General features: G+C 46.2%; 1 protein-coding gene across 1 annotated transcript in view; it reads right to left on the reverse strand.

Moving 5' to 3' along the window:
- Positions 1–2,539: 2,539 nt before the first annotated feature.
- The window catches only part of AKIRIN1 (akirin 1), a 36,791-nt gene continuing 16,774 nt past the window's right edge, over positions 2,540–22,556 (reverse strand). Inside the window, exons 2-5 of the mRNA XM_075336071.1 lie at positions 18,103–18,243; positions 9,853–9,984; positions 6,371–6,442; positions 2,540–4,758 (exon numbers count right to left, since the gene is read on the reverse strand). Of these exons, the coding sequence (XP_075192186.1) occupies positions 4,748–4,758; positions 6,371–6,442; positions 9,853–9,984; positions 18,103–18,243 (356 nt within the window). The 3' untranslated portion in view covers positions 2,540–4,747. The remainder of the gene's footprint in view (positions 4,759–6,370; positions 6,443–9,852; positions 9,985–18,102; positions 18,244–22,556) is intronic.

A 22,556-nucleotide genomic window follows, 5' to 3' on the forward strand; every position in this document is an offset into this window, starting at 1 on the left:
TGTAGCCCTGGCGGTATGTTTGGGGTTGTTGCCCTGCAGGAAAATTAATCTATACTCCATTCTCAAGTCTTTTGCAGCCTCTAACAGGTTTTCCTTCAGGATTGCCCTCTGTTTTGTTCCATTCATCTTCCCATCAACTCAGACAAGCTTCCTGTCACTGCTGAAGAAATGCATCCCCACAGAAGGATAGGGTCACTGCCATGTTAGACTGTGGGGATGGTATTTTCAGGGTAATGGGCAGTGTTAGTTTTCCAAAACACACTGTAGTTTTGCATTTTACCTCATCTGACTGGAACACCTTATTCCATGAGCTAGCTACGTCGCCTATATATTTTTTTGCAAACTGCAACCAGGCCGCCTTATAGCTTGCTTCAAAAAAAAAAAACAAAAAACTTTTTTTTCTTGCCACGTTTAGATAAAAGCCAATTTTATGCCAAATTCGACTAATCATTGTTCTATGAACAGATTCTTGCACCTGAGCTGTTGATCACCTCCAGAGTGATCATGGCCTTCTGTCTGCTTTGCTATAATTACCGTATTTTTCGGACTATAAAAGACGCACCAGACCATAATACACACCCTGGTTTTAGAGGTGGAAAAAAGGAAAATAAATTTTTAAGCAAAAAATGTGGTCATAACACTTATGAGGCGAGGATCTGCTGCTGACACTGTTATGGGGGTAATGTCCCCATATTCTCTACTAAGGTACCCCATCCTGGTAATGATCCACCTCCGTTGTATATGATCTCCATCCTTTAATACCCCCATCCTGCTATATGGCCTGTATCCTGTGGCACAGAAACAAAATAAACTGTTATACTCACCTTTCCTCACTCCCTGAAGCATTGATCAGCTTCCACTGTGTCAGCAGCAGCGCCGCTGACTTGTGAGGCGCCAGTCACCTGCAGCATCGCTCGTCCTCCTGTCTGTCGGCTCGCTAAGGTGTGTGGAGACTAGCAGTGCGCACAGGGCTGATGTCATCCCTGTGCTCACCGTTCTCTACACAGATCAGCTGGCCGGCAGACAGGAGGACATCGCGATGCTGCAGGGAACGGTGAGTATACCGTACTTATTCACTGCCCCCCGCGCTGATGAGGATATGCGGGGAGCAGTGAATATAGCCGCTCATGATCACTCCAGGCTGTGGCTGCCAGGTGTGATAGGGGTGATCATGCGGGCCGGCTCTGACAGGTGGGCAGGATGGTGGGTGGGGGGGTGCACTTAAGGAGGGGAGGATGCATATGAAATGAGCGGGCCCACGTGGTCACAGCAGGCGCTGTTACAGCCTGCTCATGCCGCCGATGACCCGCTCTACCGCAGCACCCTCATTCCCCGCAGCCCTACATTCAGACTATAAGACGCACCCCCCCACTTTCCCCCCAATATTGTGTGGGGGGAGTGCGTAGTCTGAAAAATACGGTAGTGCTTGCTTTGGCTGTCCGTAGAGGTGGACGGTTATGTCTTGGTAGGTTTGTAGTTGTGCCACAATCCTTCCATTTTTTCAATGCTGGATTGAACAATGCTCTGAAATATTCAGTTTGCGGTTTGTTTTTTTAAACACTTTTCTCTAGAACTTTATCCCTGACCTGTCTGGCATTGTTTTCATGATGCTGTTTGATCCCTATTGTTATCAAATAAATCCGAGGCTTTCACAGAAGAGCGGTAGTTATGGTCACAATTTACACACAGGTGGACTCAAATTAGGTGATTAATTGCCCAGGATTTTTTAGGGGTATCAGACTACAAATGTACGTCACAATTTCCTGATTAATATTTTGAAAATATTTACAAAAGCATCATTTTCTTTACACTTCCAAATACTTGCTACTTTATGTTGGGATTTTATCTGATATACCAATAAAATACATTTACGGTTGTGAGTGTAATTTGAAAAAAAAATGTGGAAAGTTCAAATACTTTTTCAAGGCACTGTATATGTTCCCACAAATTATAGATCCACATGACCGCTGCAATCAATAGCCTTAGCAGGTCACATGCCATACTTAAATCCTGCAGCGATGGCTTGCCATATAACAGATGAGGCTTTTTTGTCCTCAACCACTTTAACTGTTATGGGCATGTTAATTTTTTCTTCCTGCAAATTTGGTAATTATGTGATTTATATCGAGCATGTTGATCCTATACATTTCTTATAACAAAACATTATTAAAAAGGGGTTGTACAGTGAATACAAGTCATCACCTATCCACTTATTGAGTGGTGGAAGTCATCACTGAAGAAGCGGATTGCTGCGACACACACTTATCAGCAGAATGGGAATTTTTATCTCAGAATGGAGTGGCAGTGCGCATTCCAGTCTGTCGCGCGGTCTGAAAAAGCAAGCTGTATGGGGAATGAATGGGTGATCAAGCATACAAGTTGCCTTCCCCTTCTAGCTGGAACATAAGTGCCCTATTCTGCCGATTGGTGCAGGTCCCAGCAATAATCGAGGTGATCATCTCCCGCTTCCTCCAGACAACTAGACAAACTAAAGCTCGATCATGAAGAATAGAGACGCGTATAAACAGGACTTGCATAGTACTATATAGTAACATTTTATTTTTAAGTTGAATCCTTTGCAGCTACATTCACCATTGTGGAAGTATGTAGACATTGCTTGCACTTGGTATGCTTAGTAGTTTTCTTCTCAAGCATACTGGTTACATAGGAGTAAATATCTATTGAGCACAGCCGAGGCAGAAGGTTGTGTTCGGAAGGATTTCAACCTCAACCTCATCTGGAAGAGTAACTTGTTTTGGTGTTCACTAGGGTCTGGAGGGATCCATTTACCACTACTGTTAAAACATTGTGTCAGGACAATTTTATTACTAAAACTAGTGCTATGGCTGCATTACAAAAAAAAAAAAAAAAAAAAAAAAACTTGCAAAAACCTGAGAATTTGAGTGCCAAGATCAGTTAATGGGGTTGTCCACAACTTTTACATTGATGGCCTACCCTTAGGATAGGTCATCAATGTCTGATCGGCTGGGGTCTGACACCCCGCACCCACGCCGATCAGGTGTTCAGTCCCAGTGACGCAGCAAAAAGCCTGAAATGTTCAGTTCTAGAACTGCTCTGTCTTCTGATAGTGGCTGTGACCGGATACTGCACATCCGCCTCCTATTGATATGAATGGGAGGCGGATGTAGAGTACACAGCCGCGGCCACTATCAAAAGATGGAACAGCGCTGGAGCTGAGTATTTCTGGCCGTCTAAACTGAGAACAGCTGATTGGTGGGGGTGTGGGGTGTCAGACGACCGCTAATCAGGCATTGATGACCTATCCTAAGAAAAGGCCATCAATGTCAAAGTAGTGGACAACCCGTTTAATCACAGGCAAATTAGCGTGTAACATTGGGGAGTGTTGATGCTCTCCATGTGCATTGACATGGCCACAAAGCACTTCCAGGGTATTGTGAATTAGGCTGGTTTCACACATCCAGCATTTCGCCGCTTTGCCAGATCCATCACACTCCAGTACAAGGGCATTGCGGTAAGCTCCAGTCACATGCTGTCATGTGACCAGAGCTTTCCGAGATGCCATTGTACTGTATTGCACTGCACTGGAGTGTGACGGATCCCAGCAAAATGCCGAATGTGTGAAACCGGCCTCAGGCTTTTAAGCCATACATTACTATGATTTATTTTCTAGTACTAGGAACTGAACAGCCATACTACTAGTTTTACTAGTAAAATAATTCTTATATGTCCCCTTGAATCAATAACAAAAGTGAACCTTAGAAATGGGCCATATCCATTTCAGTTTCCAGGAACAAACAAGGAAAAATAGATCCCTTCAAGGCCAACAAGACCAGAGCTTTATCCAAAACGTACTAAAACTGTATATGCAGTCCACCAACACAAATACCTATGTGGTTACAGATTCAGTTCTTGTGCTTTCATCGATCAATCACAACTCCTCATAAGAGACTAAACCCAGGAACCTTTATTCCATATCATTCATAATGACACTAGAGGCACAATATTATTATAGAAAGGCTGTGTGTGGAACGTCCCTCTCAGCAGGTTCATTCTAAAGAATCGTTGTTAAAAGTATAGTATGACAAAACACGCAGTATATGATCATGCAAAAAACCAGAAACCCTCTAAACAATGTATACATCAACTTCCCAGCAGAAATTTTACTACAAACAAGAAAGAAATTCTGTCTGTAGCAAACAGAACATAGCCAGTTAAATAAAAAATACATACATTTCAGAATAAACAGGTTGGGATTGGCATGGTTATGTATATAGCAATCGGGTTAATGTCACTATTCACTAAATAAGCCACAGTTATAGTTTGTATGGTCCTTTATTTTTTAGATCCGTATTTTGGGTGCCACTCCAAAAAAAAATAAAAAAAAATACAACTTGAAACTCAGTTGATGTGAAGAAGGAAAAAAAAAAAAACAAAACAAGCCATGTTAGGCGTTTTTGAACGGATACGGATGGATTATCCGAAAAAAGTATATATTAGAATCTGGCAGATTACAGTCAGTTCTATTGGGCAATCTAGTAAGTATCACGAGAAACGTTCTTGTAGATAAACAGATAAAGCTTAATGACAAAAAAAAAAAAAGTAAGTGAAGGCAGCCAGCAATGACGGTAAAACGGTCTGGATGACAAGAGGTGATGGGAGAGCAAAAAAAAAAAAAAGAAAAGAAAAATCGTGGCACCTCCCAGGTGGCAATAAGGTGGAGCAGCTGTAAGAGTCAAGACTGGTACCCAGGTCGTAGATGAAAATTTCAAGACACATCTAAAAGAAAAGAAAAAGAAAAGAAATTAGACCAGGTTACAGAAAAGGCATTACACATTTTTAATGAACCATCAAGATGGGGGAGGTCTTTGGGTGGGGTTAGATAGGCACCATGTAAAGCACCACTCCAGTGGTTTGGCTTTTTTTCCCACCACTGTAGTGGCATTTTAAATTTAAGCCTTTTGCTCCTTGTCTTATGGCATTTTCATGCTTTAAGAAACACCGTTCTGGTCCTGCGGCGCCATCTTGTACCAGCAGCTTCTTACTGGATGGAAGTCAGAAGCCATATCAAAAGCGTTCAAAGCATCTCTACGAGAGCAAGAACGAGGCTCTCAGATGCATTGAAGAGTGACCTCAGCACTGGAGCTGCCAACTAGTCACTTCAGCTTAGACCGATCGGAGCGCTGCTGGACAAGCATGAAAGCGCTGTAAGGTGAGAATAGGACAGGGTTCAGGGGACTTTTATTAAAAAAACAAACAAAACAAAAACAAAAACTCTAGTGGTGCTTTAAGTGATTGTGACCCTCTAGATACATATAGGTATAATGTATAAAGGGGTACTTATGGAGATATATTTAAAAAAAAAAAAAAAAACTCATTGTCCATGCCATCAAACTATAAAGGATGAGATGTACAATGCTGCTCGCCACCCTCACGCTACCTGTAATTCAGTGTGACATTGGAGCTGCTCTTTAGTGCGCCCTCTCCCCTCTGGGACATCACATCACACATCAGGGAGCATGGCCTGCTCTGGGAAGTTCAGAACCACCAGCCTCCTGATAACCGCTGCTTCATTGCAGTCTGAGAACAGGGGGGACTGCTCTCCGACAGACCAGAAGCAGCGGTTATCAGGAAGCTAGCTGTTACTAACAGTATGGAGCAGGCCATGACCCCTGATGTGTGATGTACTGCCCCAGAGGGGAGACGGAGCAGCTCCAGAGTTACACTGAATTAGTTGCTGTGAGGGTACAAAACAGCACTGTGGGAGGGGGGGGGGAATTGAGTATAACAAACAATGCATGTAATCCCAGCCTAAAACAGTTTTAGGTCACAAGGGATACCATAGCAAGACTAAGCACAGCGACAAGACACAAGATATTTATACTGCATCAAAAAAAGGTTTCTCTCAGGCCAATGTTTCAAATAGCATTGCTCACTTTTGTAGATGTACTAAAAATGGGCTAAGTTAAGGACCGTAGATGCAGTGGTTGGACAGAGGAACAAAGTGGGTGTCAGCCATGTATCTCAGCCGGCATCTGACATGGATGGATTGGGCTAAGGTCCTAATCCAACTCTATACAGAGGCACCAATATAAGACATTAAGTTCTCCAACTCCAAGCATTGTTTAGTTTGCTCTTGCAGCCATGGTTATGGTTTACTTTCATCCATCTGCATCCTCTTGTAACAGTCTGTAGGTTAGAGAAAAGCAGTAGGCAACAGTAATTCATGACTGCAGGATTAGACTACACCGGACTGTTTCTAGTCTGGAGCCATGGAGACACAGGTCTGCATATTAACTGTATAGCCAAAACGGCAGAAAATTGGAAAGCAGCACGTGCATTGTTGCTTCATGCAAACCCAAATCTATTCAGTGAAATCACAAATACTCACAGCTGGCAGGTCTTGCCCCATACCGTCGCATTATCTGATCATGTGTAAATTTCACAAAGGATTCGTATTGTTCTAGGAAAAAAGGTGAAAAAAAACAAATACAATGATGGGATGACACAAGTGTTTTGGCATCAATCCATTAAAAAGGCTGGGTGCAGCTATATCCTCACAAACACCTATCCAATAGGCATTCAATGTGAAATGTATATGCAACTTTTACAAGATCTTCTTGCTCCTATTTTGCTACATATACAAGAAACACTGAGCAGCCTCCTGTAAATAACAGCCTCTTACACCACCCCTTCTTTGTGCAGTAAGGGAACTCATGTTATGGAAAACAGGCAAGCCTTTCTCAAAGTAGATCTAGTTAAAATTTCTAAAATCGCCCATCTTGATATGACCCCAGAAGGGAAGAAGAGAGGAAAAGGACTGCCAGGCGCAAGAGGACTAAAGCTGGGTTCACACTAAGCGACAGCGACAACGACGTCGCTGTTACGTCACCATTTTCGGTGACGTAACAGCGACCTTGTAAGTCGCTGTTATGATCGCTGCTTAGCTGTCAAACACAGCAGAAGCAGCGATCATAACGTCGCTGTGCTACATGTGCAGAGAGCAGGGAGCCGCGCTTAGCGCTGGCTCCTTGCTCTCCTACAGTACACATCGGGTTAATTAACCCGATGTGTGCTGCAGCTACATGTCACAGTGCAGAGAGCAGGGAGCCGCGCACACTGCTTAGCGCTGGCTCCTTTGCTCTCCTTGCTACAGAATACATCGGGTTAATTACCCGATGCGTACTGCAGCCACATGTCACAGTGCAGGAGCCGGCACTGGCAGCAAGAGCGGAGGCTGGTAACCAGCGTAAACATCGGGTAACCAGGGAAAGGTCTTCCCTTGGTTACCCGATGTTTACGCTGGTTACAGCTTACCGCAGCTGCCAGTGCCGGCTCCTGATCGCTTCATTTCGTCGCTCTCTCGCTGTCACACACAGCGATGTGTGTGTCACAGCGGGAGAGTGACGACCAAAAAAATGAAGCTGGACATTCAGCAACGACCGGCGACCTCACAGCAGGGGCCAGGTCGTTGCTGGATGTCACACACAGCGACAGCGACGTCGCTGCAACGTCACAGAAAATGGTGACGTAGCAGCGACGTCGTTGTCGTCGTCGTTATGTGACACCAGCTTTAGGCCCTGACAGTGCTACTGCTGCCATATCTTCATCCTCATCAAATGAGTTTAGCTTTGACAAGTATTTGGATAACATTGAGCAGGCAAAGCGTAATCTATTACATAGTGTATTACATATTTACAATTTATTACAGTTTGTGTTCTAAAGTTGTATTCCAATAAATATATTTTATGTTCTAAATATGTTGATTATTGTATCATAAAAATGATTAAATGTCTGATGTTCACATTGTACTAAAATAAATTTTTCACTTAATTATAAGCAATATATGTGGGAGTCGGTGCAAGGGAAATTGAGTTTAAGTCGCAGGTTTGGCTTACCGACTCCACAGCCCTGCTGACAATACCAAGTATATTTATTTTTTTTCTTATTCTGGTTGTATTGTCAATGAGACAAAAAGGTGGAGGGGGGGGGGGGGGGTCCAATTTGATTTAAAAACAAAAAAAAAACCCCAAAAACACAACTTTAGTGTTTTTCTTCACAGGAACTACGTTACTACAGTGGTCATCAGCTTACCCAGGCTGTCATGACAACCCATTGGCGCCATTGATGTGCGTGTTAAATCCAGCAGTAGGAGATAGCGAGATTTAATCTAGTTAGCAGCAGCCGATCTGCCAAATGCTGTTAAGGTACCGTCACACTTAGCGACGCTCCAGCGATCCCATCAGCGATCTGACGTGGCAGGGATCGCTGGAACGTCGCTACATGGTCGCTGGTGAGCTGTCAATCAGGCAGATCTCCACAGCGATCAGATCAGCCACCAGCGACCCGTGTAACGACGCTTGGTAACCATAGTACACATCAAGTTACTACGAAAAGCGCTTTGCTTATACTTACCCAATGTGTACCTTGGCTACGTGTGCAGGGAGCGGGGAGCCAGCTTCTAGAAGCTGCGGACGCTGGTAACCAAGGTAAAAATCGGGTAACCAAGAAAAGCGCTTTGCTTGGTTACCCGATGTCTACCTTGGTTATCAAGCGTCCGCAGAAGCCAGCTCCCTGCACATTCAGATCGTTGCTCTCTCGCTGTCAAACACAGCGATGTGCGCTTCACAGCGGGAGAGCAACGACTGAAAAATGGTCCAGGACATTCAGCAACAACCAACGACCTCACAGCAGGGGCCAGGTCGTTGCTGGATGTCACACACAGCAACATCGCTAGCAACATCGCTGTTGCGTCACAAAAACCGTGACTCAGCAGCGATGAAGCTTAGTGAGACGTGGCCTTTAGAGGCACATGTTGGCTGATCAGATCAGCATGTAATCCCGCATCAAAGGGAGCAACATGACCTTGGAAGTACTGGTACATCCAAGGTCGTGAAGGGCTTAAAGCTCCACTGCAGCAGGTTTGTTTTTTTTCCATTGTTTGTGTGATGTTTTTATCCTAGGGTCCCTGCCCTTCGTAAAATACCCTTCGGCATCTTCACCTTTTACAAACGTCACTCCGGTCCTGCAGCACCATTTTTTCAAGTGCTGCAACTTCTGTCAGGATATCAGACGTTACATCACAAGCTCTCAATACAAGTCTATGAGACCCAGAATGAGGCTCTAATACACTTGCATTGAATTGTGAACCCCAGGGCACGCCATAAAATACTGGAGCTGACGGCAGATAACAAACAGGAGAAAATCAAATCAATGGGAGTGACGCCGATAACAGATGAAGACGCCGGAGGGAGACTAAGACTAGGGGCAGGGCAGGGCGACTTAAATTTTAAGCACCACTCCATTGGTAAAATAAAAAAAAAAATTTAAAAAAAAAAAAGAACTGGTGTAGTACTTAAACACCATGAAGACAATAGTTTTTCAAAACTTTCTTTTTCGTTGAAAGAAAAAAAAGAAAAAAAAAATCTGTCCTAAAAATCACATGGCGTGGGTCTTCTATACAATAGATCACTGTTATCCCAACGATGATTTGGCTCACAGTCATCTCTCCCGACTCCTCCATATACAGTGCTCCTGTACTCCCTATGAAAGAGCGCTGCCAGAGTCCCCTGGCAGCAGCTTATCTTGACGAGAACGATAGGATCGTCATTCCAAAAATGATACATGCCAGATCTTCATGTTACCCAACAGAGAACCCGTGAACCGCAATGGAGACAGTGATGATCATGTCTGTAAAGCACTGTGGAATTAATAGCACTACATAAGTAAATTAAACAACCCCATACACATTAGGCAGTCGGATGAGCCCACAGATATTGGTTGATGTTAAATGTGTATGGGGGGGCTTTACAGTGGTGAAAGACAGTCTAGATCCAAACAAGAATACTTCTGAATATGAGTTACCGCACTGACCTTCTAGTTTTGTGTTAAGGATCTGCTCATATTCTTCCCTTATCTTATCTTCATGGTCTTTCAGAAGACGTTCACACAGAATTCCTACTTGTCGTAAGCTAAAGGTTGGCTGGTCTCTCTTTACCATAGAGCCTACAAAGGAAACAAAAAGACACCAGTGCTTAATGATCAAAAAAAGGAACAGATACTGATGAGAAACAAAAGGGAAGATTGCAATCTTTACTACACAGCTCTGCAAGGGTAAAATTGTTTGGAAAGGTGATTTTTATATACTTTTATTTGCTGAACGCAGTAAAAGAAGGGAATTTTGTTACTTACCGTAAATTCCTTTTCTTCTAGCTCTTATTGGGAGACCCAGACGATTGGGGTATAGCTACTGCCCTCTGGAGGCCACACAAAGCACTACATTAAAAGTGCAAGGCCCCTCCCCCTCTGGCTATACCCCCCCCGTGGTATCACGGGTTCTCCAGTTTTAGTGCCAAAGCAAGAAGGAGGAAGCCAATAACTGGTTTAAACAAATTAACTCCGAATAACATCGGAGAACTGAAAAACCGTTCAACATGAACAACATGTGTACCCGCAAACAACAAAAAAACATCCCGAAGGACAACAGGGCGGGAGCTGGGTCTCCCAATAAGAGCTAGAAGAAAAGGAATTTACGGTAAGTAACAAAATTCCCTTCTTCTTCAGCGCTCTATTGGGAGACCCAGACGATTGGGACGTCCAAAAGCTGTCCCTGGGTGGGTAAATAAATACCTCATGTTAGAGCTGCAAAACAGCCCTCCCCTACGGGGGTGTCACTGCCGCCTGCAGGACTCTTCTACCTAAGCTGGCATCCGCCGAAGCATAGGTATGCACCTGATAATGCTTGGTGAAAGTGTGCAGACTGGACCAGGTAGCTGCCTGGCACACCTGTTGAGCCGAAGCCTGGTGACGTAATGCCCAGGACGCACCCACGGCTCTGGTTGAGTGGGCTTTTAGCCCTGAAGGAACCGGAAGCCCCGCAGAACGGTAGGCCTCTAGAATTGGTTCTTTGATCCATCGAGCCAGGGTGGCTTTAGAAGCCTGCAACCCCTTGCGCGGACCAGCGACAAGGACGAAAAGTGCATCGGCACGGCGTATGGGCGCCGTGCGGGAAATGTAGATTCTGAGTGCTCTCACCAGATCTAGCAAACGTAAGTCCTTTTCATACCGGTGAACCGGATGAGGGCAAAAAGAAGGCAAGGAAATATCCTGATTAAGATGAAAAGAGGATACGACCTTAGGAAGAAACTCCGGAATGGGGCGCAGCACAACCTTGTCCTGGTGGAACACCAGGAAGGGAGCCTTGGATGACAGAGCTGCCAGCTCAGACACTCGCCGAAGCGATGTGATCGCAACAAGAAACGCCACTTTCTGCGACAGCCGAGAAAAGGAAACTTCCTTCAGAGGCTCGAAGGGCGGCTTCTGGAGAGCAACTAGTACCCTGTTCAGATCCCATGGATCTAACGGTCGCTTGTACGGGGGCACAATATGACAGACCCCCTGCAGGAACGTGCGCACCTTAGGAAGACGTGCTAGACGCTTCTGAAAAAACACGGACAGTGCCGAAACTTGCCCTTTAAGGGAGCTGAGCGACAAGCCCTTTTCCAACCCCGATTGCAGGAAGGAAAGAAACTTGGGTAATGCAAATGGCCAGGGAGACACTCCCTGGGCCGAGCACCAGGATAAGAAAATCTTCCACGTTCTGTGGTAGATCTTAGCAGAATTCGACTTTCTAGCTTGTCTCATTGTGGCAACCACTCCTTGAGATAATCCTGCAGATGCTAGGATCCAGGACTCAATGGCCACACAGTCAGGTTCAGGGCCGCAGAATTCTGATGGAAAAACGGCCCTTGGGACAGTAAGTCTGGTCGGTCTGGCAGTGACCACGGTCGACCGATCGTGAGATGCCACAGATCCGGATACCACGACCTCCTCGGCCAGTTTGGAGCGACGAGTATGATGCGGCTGCACTCGGATCTGATCTTGCGTAGCACTCTGGGCAAGAGCGCCAGAGGCGGAAACACGTAAGGGAGCTGAAACTGCGACCAATCTTGAACCAAGGCGTCTGCCGCCAGGGCTCTTTGATCGCGCGACCTCGCCATGAATGCCGGGACCTTGTTGTTGTGCCGGGATGCCATTAGGTCGACGTCCGGCACTCCCCAGCGGCGACAGATTTCCTGAAACACGTCCGGGTGAAGGGACCATTCCCCTGCGTCCATGCCCTGGCGACTGAGGAAGTCTGCTTCCCAGTTTTCTACGCCTGGGATGTGAACCGCGGATATGGTGGATGCTCTGTCCTCCACCCACATTAGAATGCGCCGGACTTCTTGGAAGGCTTGCCGACTGCGCGTCCCTCCTTGGTGGTTGATGTATGCCACCGCTGTGGAATTGTCCGATTGGATTCGGATCTGCTTTCCTTCCAGCCACTGCTGGAAGGCTAGTAGGGCAAGATACACTGCTCTGATTTCCAGAACATTGATCTGAAGGGTGGACTCCTGCGGAGTCCACGTCCCCTGAGCCCTGTGGTGGAGAAACACTGCTCCCCACCCCGACAGACTCGCATCTGTCGTGACTACTGCCCAGGATGGGGGCAGGAAGGATCTTCCCTGAGATAATGAGGTGGGAAGGAGCCACCATTGTAGAGAGTCCTTGGCCGTCTGGGAAAGCGAGACTTTCCTGTCCAGGGACGTTGACTTCCCGTCCCATTGGCGGAGAATGTCCCATTGAAGTGGGCGCAGATGAAACTGCGCAAAGGGAACTGCTTCCATGGCTGCCACCATCTTCCCTAGGAAATGCATGAGACGCCGCAAGGGATGCAACTGGCCCTGCAGGAGAGATTGCACCCCTGTCTGTAGTGACCGCTGCTTGTTCAGCGGCAGCTTCACTATCGCTGCTAGAGTATGAAACTCCATGCCAAGATACGTTAGTGACTGAGTCGGTGATAGGATCGACTTTGGAAAGTTGATGATCCATCCGAAAGACTGTAGAGTCTCCAGCGTAGCATTCAGGCTGAGCTGACATGCCTCCTGAGAGGGAGCTTTGACCAATAAGTCGTCTAGGTAAGGGATCACCGAGTGTCCCTGAGAGTGCAAGACTGCTACCACCGCCGCCATGACCTTGGTGAAGACCCGTGGGGCTGTCGCCAGACCAAATGGAAGAGCTACGAACTGAAAATGGTCGTCTCCTATCACAAAACGTAGAAAACGTTGATGTTCTGTAGCAATTGGCACGTGGAGATAAGCATCTTTGATGTCTATTGAGGCAAGGAAGTCTCCTCTGGACATTGAGGCAATGACAGAGCGGAGGGTTTCCATCCGGAACCTCCTGGCGTGCACATGTTTGTTGAGCCGTTTTAGGTCCAGAACAGGACGGAACGAGCCGTCCTTTTTTGGAACCACAAAGAGATTGGAGTAAAACCCTTGCCCTTGTTCCTGAGGAGGGACTGGGATCACCACTCCTTCCGCTTTTAGGGAACCCACCGCCTGCAGCAGAGCATCTGCTCGGTCTGGATGTGGGGAGGTTCTGAAGAACCGAGCTGGAGGACGAGAATTGAACTCGATTCTGTACCCGCGAGACAAAATGTCCGTCACCCACCGGTCTTTGACCTGTGACATCCAAATGCCGGAAAAGCGGGAGAGCCTGCCCCCGACCGGCGATGCGGAGGGGGGGGGCTGGAAGTCATGAGGTAGCCGCTTTGGAAGCGGTACCTCCATTTGCTTTCTTGGGGCGTGTGTGAGTCCGCCACGAATCTGAGTTTCTTTGCGTCCTCTGAGTCCCTTTGGACGAGGTAAATGGTGTCTTGCCCGAACCTCGAAAGGACTGAAACCTCTGCTGCCACCTTTTCTGCTGAGGTTTGGATGTTCTGGGTTGTGGTAAAGAGGAGTCTTTACCCTTGGACTGCTTAATGATGTCAGCCAATGGCTCGCCAAACAGTCTATCTCTAGACAAAGGCAAACTGGTTAAACATTTTTTGGAACCAGCATCTGCTTTCCAGTCCTTTAACCACAAGGCTCTGCGCAAAACTACCGAATTGGCGGACGCCATTGAGGTGCGACTGGTAGATTCTAGGACCGCATTGATAGCGTAAGACGCAAACGCCGACATCTGCGTGGTAAGGTGCGCCACTTGCGGCACTGCCGGATGCATGATAGCATCCACTTTTGCTAAGCCAGCTGAAATAGCCTGGAGTGCCCATACGGCTGCGAATGCCGGAGCAAACGACGCGCCGATAGCTTCATAGACAGATTTTAACCAAAGGTCCATCTGTCTGTCATTGGCATCTTTAAGTGAAGCGCCATCCTCCACTGCAACTATGGATCTAGCTGCAAGTTTGGAAATCGGGGGGTCTACCTTTGGACACTGTGTCCAGCGCTTGACCACCTCAGGGGGGAAAGGGAAACGCGTATCTTTAGATCGTTTAGAGAAACGCCTTTCTGGGTGAGCATCGTGCTTCTGGATTGATTCTCTGAAGTCAGAGTGATCCAAGAAAGCACTCAATTTACGCTTGGGATAAAGGAAACGAAACTTCTCCTGCTCCGCAGCCGCCTCTTCTGCTGAAGGGGCTGGGGGAGAAATATCCAACAGCCTATTGATGGCTGAGATAAGGTCGTTTACCATGGCATCCCCATCCGGGGTATCCAGGTTGAGAGGGGTTCCAGGAGTGGATTCCTGATCACTCTCATCAGACACATCACAGGGAGACTGATTGCGCTGAGACCCTGAGCAGTGTGAAGACGTCGAGGGTCTTTCCCAGCGAGCTCGCTTAGGGTGGCTGGGGCCATCATCTGAGTCATAATCCTCGGCCTGTGAAGCCGGGGACCCCCCTGTGGGCTGGATACATTCCAAGTAAGGGGGACCTGAGGACAGAGGCCTCGCCGTGCCCAGAGACTGAGCCCCATGCATAGATTGCAAGGTTTCAAGGATTTTTGCCATAGACACAGACATATTATCTGCAAAAAATGCAAAGTCTGTCCCTGTCACCGGGGCAGAACTTACAAGCGTCTCAGCCTGGGTCGCTACCTCTCCTGACTCCGGCTGGCGAAGCAGCACCGGGTCGGAGCATTGCACACAATGGGGGTCATCGGAGCCTGCTGGTAGATTAGCCCCACATGCAGCACACGCAGTATACACAGCCCTTTTTGCCTTGGCCGCCTTGCGTTTTGAGGATGACATGTTGCTGCTTCCACAGAGCGATCTGGGATATGCAGCCAGAAGCGACCTCACAGTGCAAGAAACACAATATCTATATATCTGTACCCAGTACACCGATACACCGTGAGGCACTAGAGGGACCAGCACAGAAAAATCGCTTACCGCCCGCTTAAAAAAGCGGGTGTGTGGTCGCCAGATAGCCCCTAGTCCAGGTCTCCCAGAGCCTTGCGTCCTTCCTCCAGCCAGGCATGCATGTAATGGCTGCCGGCGTCTCGAGAGAGGAAGGGGGGCGGGCCCTGGGCGTTCCTGGCCAAGAGCGGGAAGCCTGCTTCCCTCTGTGCCAAGTGAGAGGGCTGGAGCATGTAAATCAGGCTCCAGCCCTCGTCGCTGCTAGCGAACAGCGTCTCTCCCCTACCCTGAATGACAGGGTGGGGGCGGGAACGAAACGGAGCTGCCGGCGTCCTAGGCCCAAAAAGCCGGGGACTAAATTTATAACCGCCGCCGCCGTAAAAGCGCGGACGGCGGATCCCCGGCGCACCACAAGTCACAGCAGCGCCGCCCGGTCCAGAGGGGGTCGGCGCTGCGTTCCCATACACAAAAAAGTCCCCCAGTAATCTGTAGGGACACCAACTCCACGTTGCGGTCCCCGGCGCACTACAACACCCAGCCAGCCCGGAGTGTGTCTGTGCCTGCCGGGGACACAGAGTACCTGTCTGATGCAGGGCCTGTCCCTGATCGTACTCCTGCTCCGAATCCATCAGGTTCTAATGGGTCTGTGGATGGAGCCCGGCGTCAGAGCTGAGAGGCCGGCAGGATCCCACTTCCACAGAGCCCTACCAGGGGATGTGGAAGGAAAACAGCATGTCAGGCTCCAGCCCTGTACCAGCAATAGGTACCTCAACCTTACAACACCATCCAGGGGTGAGAAGGGAGCATGCTGGGGACACTATATGTGTCCTCTTTTCTTCCATCCGAAATAGTCAGCAGCTACTGCTGACTAAAATCTGTGGAGCTATGCATGGAATGTCTGACCTCCTTCGCACACAAAGCTAAAACTGGAGAACCCGTGATACCACGGGGGGGGTATAGCCAGAGGGGGAGGGGCCTTGCACTTTTAATGTAGTGCTTTGTGTGGCCTCCAGAGGGCAGTAGCTATACCCCAATCGTCTGGGTCTCCCAATAGAGCGCTGAAGAAATATGGAAAACATTCCACCATCACATACAGTTTCTTCACAAACACTGACTCCATAGGCTCTTTCTTGTACCATACTTTGACCCCTGTGCGTGACCTTTTGGTTGACGATTTTGGTGTCAATAAATTGATTAGAAATTAAGGCTGCTGCTGATTTTTAAAAATAAGGAAATTATATACCCGGGCCTGCGGTCCGTGATTCGCCTTGTGCCTCACAGTCATGAATACCTGTCCCTTCACCTCTGGAGAAACTTAAAGATACACCTGATTTGGAAGATTCAGAACATGAAGAGCAGGATTTTGATGCTAGTCCCAACGATCCACAGTTTTTTTTTCACAGCTCTAAATAATGTAGTCAGGGACATGGACCTCTAAACATTCTGCAGAACGTTTAGACTCTGGACTAACGGAAAAGAACCTTCTAGCTCCTGGTACCTGTTTTTCATGGTACAGAAGCAGAGAAAAGGAATTCCTGGGACCAATGAAGCAGTTTGTGAAAGTTCTACCTAAAGGAGACGTAAGTACCTGTGTACCAAGTTTCAAGGACTGTTCAAAGCAAAACTGAAGGAAAGCATTTTTGAAGGACCGGATACTCAAAAACTCATGAAGGATGACTCGTTTGAAATAAAAATGAAAGCTGTTGAGAAAAAGGGCTTGGGATTTTCTTCAAGAACTTGTGAAGAAACTTCTAGGTAACAGCAAAGATACATAATTTAAGTCAAGTGTGGAGAACATGCTGAAATGTTTCAAAGCCTTGTGTTGTCTGATGAATTTTAAGTTACATTTTTTATATTCCCATTTGGACTACTTTCCAAAAAACCTTGGTGCGGTTAGCGAAGAGCAAGGATAAAGATTTCATCACGATATCAAGTAGACAAAACGACGATAGCAAGGTAATGTGAATATGATGGAGGACTACTGCTTGATGCTTCACAGAGAAGATGCACAGGACTTCTCCGAGGAAAGATATCAATGGAAGCTTGAAAAAGCACAAAAATTTCCCATAAAGTAGCACAATAAATGTGCTATATTATAAATCTCACACACACACACACACTATTCGAGTATAAGCCCAATTTTTGATGCTGAAAATGTCCCCCTCCCCCCGGCTTATACTCAAGTGAGGTTCCCAGAAGACATTCACCTGTCCTCGGTTCCTGCGGTGTCTTCTTACCTGCTTCTTGTAGCCCATAGGCACATAGACCTCTCTGTGATCGCGTCCGATGTACGGGGACGCCACTGCTGTCATCTCTTTACTTCATTTGAATGCTTTGCGGTGCCGCAAAGCATTCAACTGCAGTAAAGCAATGACAGCAGCGGCAGCCCCATGCACCAGACGTGATCATGGAGGGGTCCATGTGCGGCCTAAAAGAAGCAGGTAAGATACCGAAAGAACATAGGACAGGTGAGAATAGTTTTTTTGTTGTGTGTATGTGAACGACATAATAGGGGACAAGAAAGGGACATTACTAAAGGATGGGCACATTACTACAGGGTACAAGCATGAGGCAAAAGGATGAGCACATTACTACAGGATGGGGCACAAGCATGTGCACATTACTACAGAAGACAAGGATTACCTTTTGTTGGTATCTTTTTGAAATTTTTAAGTAGCTGCAGCATTTCCCACCTAGGCTTATATTCAAGTCAATACGTTTCCCCAGTTTTGTGTAGTAAAATTAGGGGCTTTGGCTTATACTCTAGTATATACGGTTTATATGTACATATTTCGCTATAATAAAAGGTTTTTCTTGTTCATTGCTCCCTGTTTTGTATAAAAGCTATACATGATGGTTTAATAGAAGTGTTTTTTGAAGTCCGGCATAAGAAAACATAAGCATCAGTTATTGGAAAACATTTTCAAAACCCCAAATTTTACATACCTGGAGAAGACGGGGCTGTGAGCGCGGAGCAGGTCTGAACCTCACTAGACTGGCCGGCTTCAGTTTGGTTGAATGCGCCTTCTAATTGCCTTCGTCTATGGTAACGTGTATACTCTTGTCTCAGGTTCTGAAAAATTTGTTCTGCAGAAGAAAAAAAAAAAAAAAATTATCCATAAACACAAATTACACAGCTAACATTCACACTGAGCAGGTCCACCGCGATCGATATGGGCACGCAGCTGTGACTCTACCCACAAAGGTAAATTCCCACAGGGAAAATAAGCAGCGGATTTTCCTTTGCCAATTTGAGAGAGGAACATCTGCTTTGTATTACAAAAGCAGTGTATGGCTATGTTCACACAGGGCATCTTTTGCTGCATTTTTGAGGTCACAAAGATGCACCTAAATGCCTGCATTTCCTTCTCCCAGCAAAGTCTATGGCATTTCTATTTTGCTGTCCACACTGCATCTTTTGTTGGCTGCATTTCCGAAGATCCAGCAATTTATTTGCGTTTTTCCAGCGTTTTTGAGCCCTTTCAGTCAATAGATTTGATTTAACAAATGCGTTTTTATCGCATTTAGCACAATACATCAAAAACACATGTGTTTGATGCATTTTTGCGGTGGGTGCGTTTTTTGAGGGCCATGTATGTTTGTGGTTAAGAAAAGATGCAGAGACAATGGACTAGCTCTGAGGATTGTAAATCTACAGCATCCCCATTTATACTGTGGGCCTCGAATTTCACAATGGGCGAAATGTGCAGAAAAATGCTTTTTTGTATAGCAAAATATACAGTGGTCTTTATATCTCGCAGAACACAATATGGGAATATATTCTTAGAGTCTTATTACATGGGCACAAGTGCTGGTCTACCTCCAGTAACTTTACACTGAGCAATCAGGACTGCTAACATACATTATTCCTGCAGGCAGCACCAAGCAAAGTGCTGCTGACATAAGGCCAGTTTCACACATCCTTCTTTTTGCCGGTTTCGCGTATCCGGCACGCTCCCGTACAGTGAATACAGTACAATGTCATTGTACTGTATTCACTGTACGGGAGCGTGCCGGATCCGCGAAACCGGCAAAAAGAAGGATGTGTGAAACTGGCCTAAAAGATGCAAAAACCAGGGGACAGGTAACATGTGCCAATAGTCAAAAATTAACATTGAGCTGCCACCACTCATGCATCATAAGGAATTAGTAACATGCTAATATACAGTTTGTTGGGACCGCTGCTCACAGAACCAGATGGACCTGCTAATCTCTCCATAGCTGCTCTAGGGACATTAGCCATCTGCAGATGTTGTGTATGTCTTTAGCATTGTGAGCATGCAGGCCTCCTCTGGGACAATTCATTCCTGATGGCTGCTTCACTCTGGGGTGAACCGTCCCTGCCCATTAAGGAAGGGATTCAGCTACTAGCTGTATACTAGGGAATTACAAGAGGGAAATATGAGCCTAGACTAAATCTAGAGACAAAGGGAAAAATAAAGCTTGTGGCTTGGCTTGTAGACGTAACCGGTTGCTTCACAGCCATTGACTGGCCTCATTTCAGCAGTTCCCTTTGCTAAGGAAAACGTTTGAATAGTTACCACTGGTCCTGGTATTTCCAGAAACAATTTAGGTCTGTATTCCCAGGATAAGTGACCTTCTGCAGGCATCCATATAACCACCATGACAGGATTGGTAGTCTTCAAAAGCAAGACCTGTTGACAGCTCTGGCTATATATGACCTATTCATGGAGAATGGCCCACACATGTATTGTGTGCGGAGTGAGCAGAGAAGCTGATCCAGCTCCACACCGTGGGTGCTGAACTGCCAGCATACCCCCTAATCTTTCAGACTGTCGGCAGGAACCAGAGCTAGCTCCTATTGCAGCTATTTAACCCCTCAAGCCCCTCGTCAAATCGAGAACAGCAACATTTAGGCGGCAAAATAAGGCACCCATCTGTTCCCTGGAATGTGATATCAACACCATGTTATGTTCTTAGTCAAGAGAAAGGCTATGTGCACACAGTGCGTTTTTCGGGTGCGTTTTTGGCCTCAAAACTGCATGACTTTGCTTCCACAGCAAAGTCTATGAGTTTTCATTTTTGCTGTCTGCACGCAACTTTTTTTTTTAAGCTGCGTTTTTGAGCTTGAAAAAAAAAAAAAATGGACATGTCAATTCTTTCCTGCGTTTTTCTGCGTTTCCCCCCATAAAATGCATTGGAAAAACGCAGCCAAAAACGCACCAAATCGCGGTAAAAACGCATGCGTTTTTTACGCGTTTTTTCGACGCAGGTGCGTTTTTAGCGGCCAAAAACGCAGCGGCAAAAAAAACGAAGTGTGTGAACTTAGCCTTAAAAAGGAAAAAAAAAAATACTATTACAAAACACAAAAGAAACCCCCTACAAAGTTCAGTATTGCCACCTGAGCACACACTAGATCAAAACAAACAGTAATATAAATAAAAAGACAAACTCAAGAGCAAAATGGATCAGGGGAGGAAAAAAAAAAAAAAAAGTTAACGTTGCATGGATTTTAAGAAAATAATGAAAACCAGTACAAGTTTGCATCACTGTTGTCTTGATGGTACGGTCAAGTTATTTTTACGGCACATTGAAGTGCAATTCTGGGTTTTTCAGTCCACTGAATGCCAGATAGCACTATACATGCCAGAGACCACACTATTTTGTGCCAAAGTGGATCTTTATTTTCAGTGCATCAAAAACCCAGAGTCTTACAGTTCCAGCAAAGTGGATATGCTATACTGTATATAGATCCGCCTCACTATGCTTATTTGATACGCTGTGTAAAACTGACCTGCGGTGCGTGTTTCACTACACACTGCGTTCATTTCTCTTTCACTGAGCTTTATGTGCAGATTTTCTACACAATTACAATAGATGCAGAAAACCACAGGTAGAAAACGAATATGCGTTTTTAGTGCATTTATGCTTTACAAAGTATGCACGTGAGCCACACATAAGTATATCAAAGTTTTGCCAAAGCCAAATACAAGGAAGTATCAAAAACAAAGCAGTTTTATTTAAAATGAATCTGTCAGCAGGTTTTTGCTATGCAAGGTCCCCTTCATACGTCCATGAAAAACGTGTGTTTTGCACGGCTGTGTTGAAGGTGCGTATAGCCCGTGTGCCATAATTTTGGCACATGTGTGCTGTCAGTGTGCTATCCACGTTACATCTGCATAGCACACGGACAGCATGAACTTCTATACTTACCTGTCCATGGTGATTCGCTCTCTCCGGCGCTGCTGCTTTTGGTTCCGTGGTGCAGTGAATATGCAATGAGCGGGACTCAGAAGCTGGAGACAGCAGCGCCAAAAGACAGGAGAGTATAGATCATCATTTTATTTCAAAGACATTGATTTCTCCAGTACACATCACATGGATTACATCAGAGTGTGGTCCGTGTGACATCAGTGTTGCCGGACAAAAATGGACTTGTCTCCATGCAGAACACACGGACAGGAGTGTACTCCATATGGACACACGGTCCTTGTGAAGACACAGATGTGTGTGTGCACCCAGACCCATTGATATTAATGGGTCTGCGTATGTCAAGTGTGTCCTATACCAGGGTTCCCCAACTCCAGTCCTCAAGGCCCACCAACAGTGCATGTTTTCAGGATTTCCTTAGCATTGCACTGCTGTTGGAACCAGCACCTGGGCAGGTAATTACATTAACACCTGTGCAATACTAAGGAAATCCCAAAAACCTGCACTGTTGGTGGGCCTTGAGGACTGGAGTTGGGGACCTCTGTCCTATACGTATGAAAATGGACGTCATACGTACCGGAGTCACATGTGAAGGGGGCCTAAGCTGAAGAAAGCATGCTGCAAAGTTTAACAATTCAGGGATGCCTGTCTTGTCAAGGTCCAATCTGTTCTTTACTTGCCAAGTTTGTTTAAGCAGTAGGACCCTTCGGCCTCGTGCGCACACTGCGTTTTTTTTTTTTTTAATCAGATAAATTTTTATTTTTCACCAAGTATACAAAACATTTGATATATTTTCAGCAATAACGAGCAGAACTATAAACTTTCCCTCCCCAACATCCCCTCCCCCCTCAGCGTACAACATAATACCCATATCAATATCAAAGATCTTACATTTTAACCCTTCAATAGCATATATTGGAATGTATAGCACTAACTATCTCTGCCCATAGTCCAACATCTCCCCAACTCTAATATTTATCCATATTGCAACCACGGCTTCCACAATCTATGAAAAATTGCAAGTTGTTTCCTTTTCCCATATATGCTTCTCTCCATTCGAACAATATGATTAACATATGCGACAAATTTCCCTCTAGTCCAGGGGTGGGGAACCTCCGGCCCGCGGGCCGTGTGCGGCCCGCGATGACATTTAATGCGGCCCCCGGGCACATTCCAGGCTACCCCAGTGCTCGAGCGACACTTGCGCTTTTGCCAGCCGCCGGCCCTTT

This window comes from Anomaloglossus baeobatrachus, chromosome 2 (genome assembly GCF_048569485.1).
Source record: "Anomaloglossus baeobatrachus isolate aAnoBae1 chromosome 2, aAnoBae1.hap1, whole genome shotgun sequence".
In the NCBI taxonomy this organism is placed as follows: Eukaryota; Metazoa; Chordata; class Amphibia; order Anura; family Aromobatidae; genus Anomaloglossus; species Anomaloglossus baeobatrachus.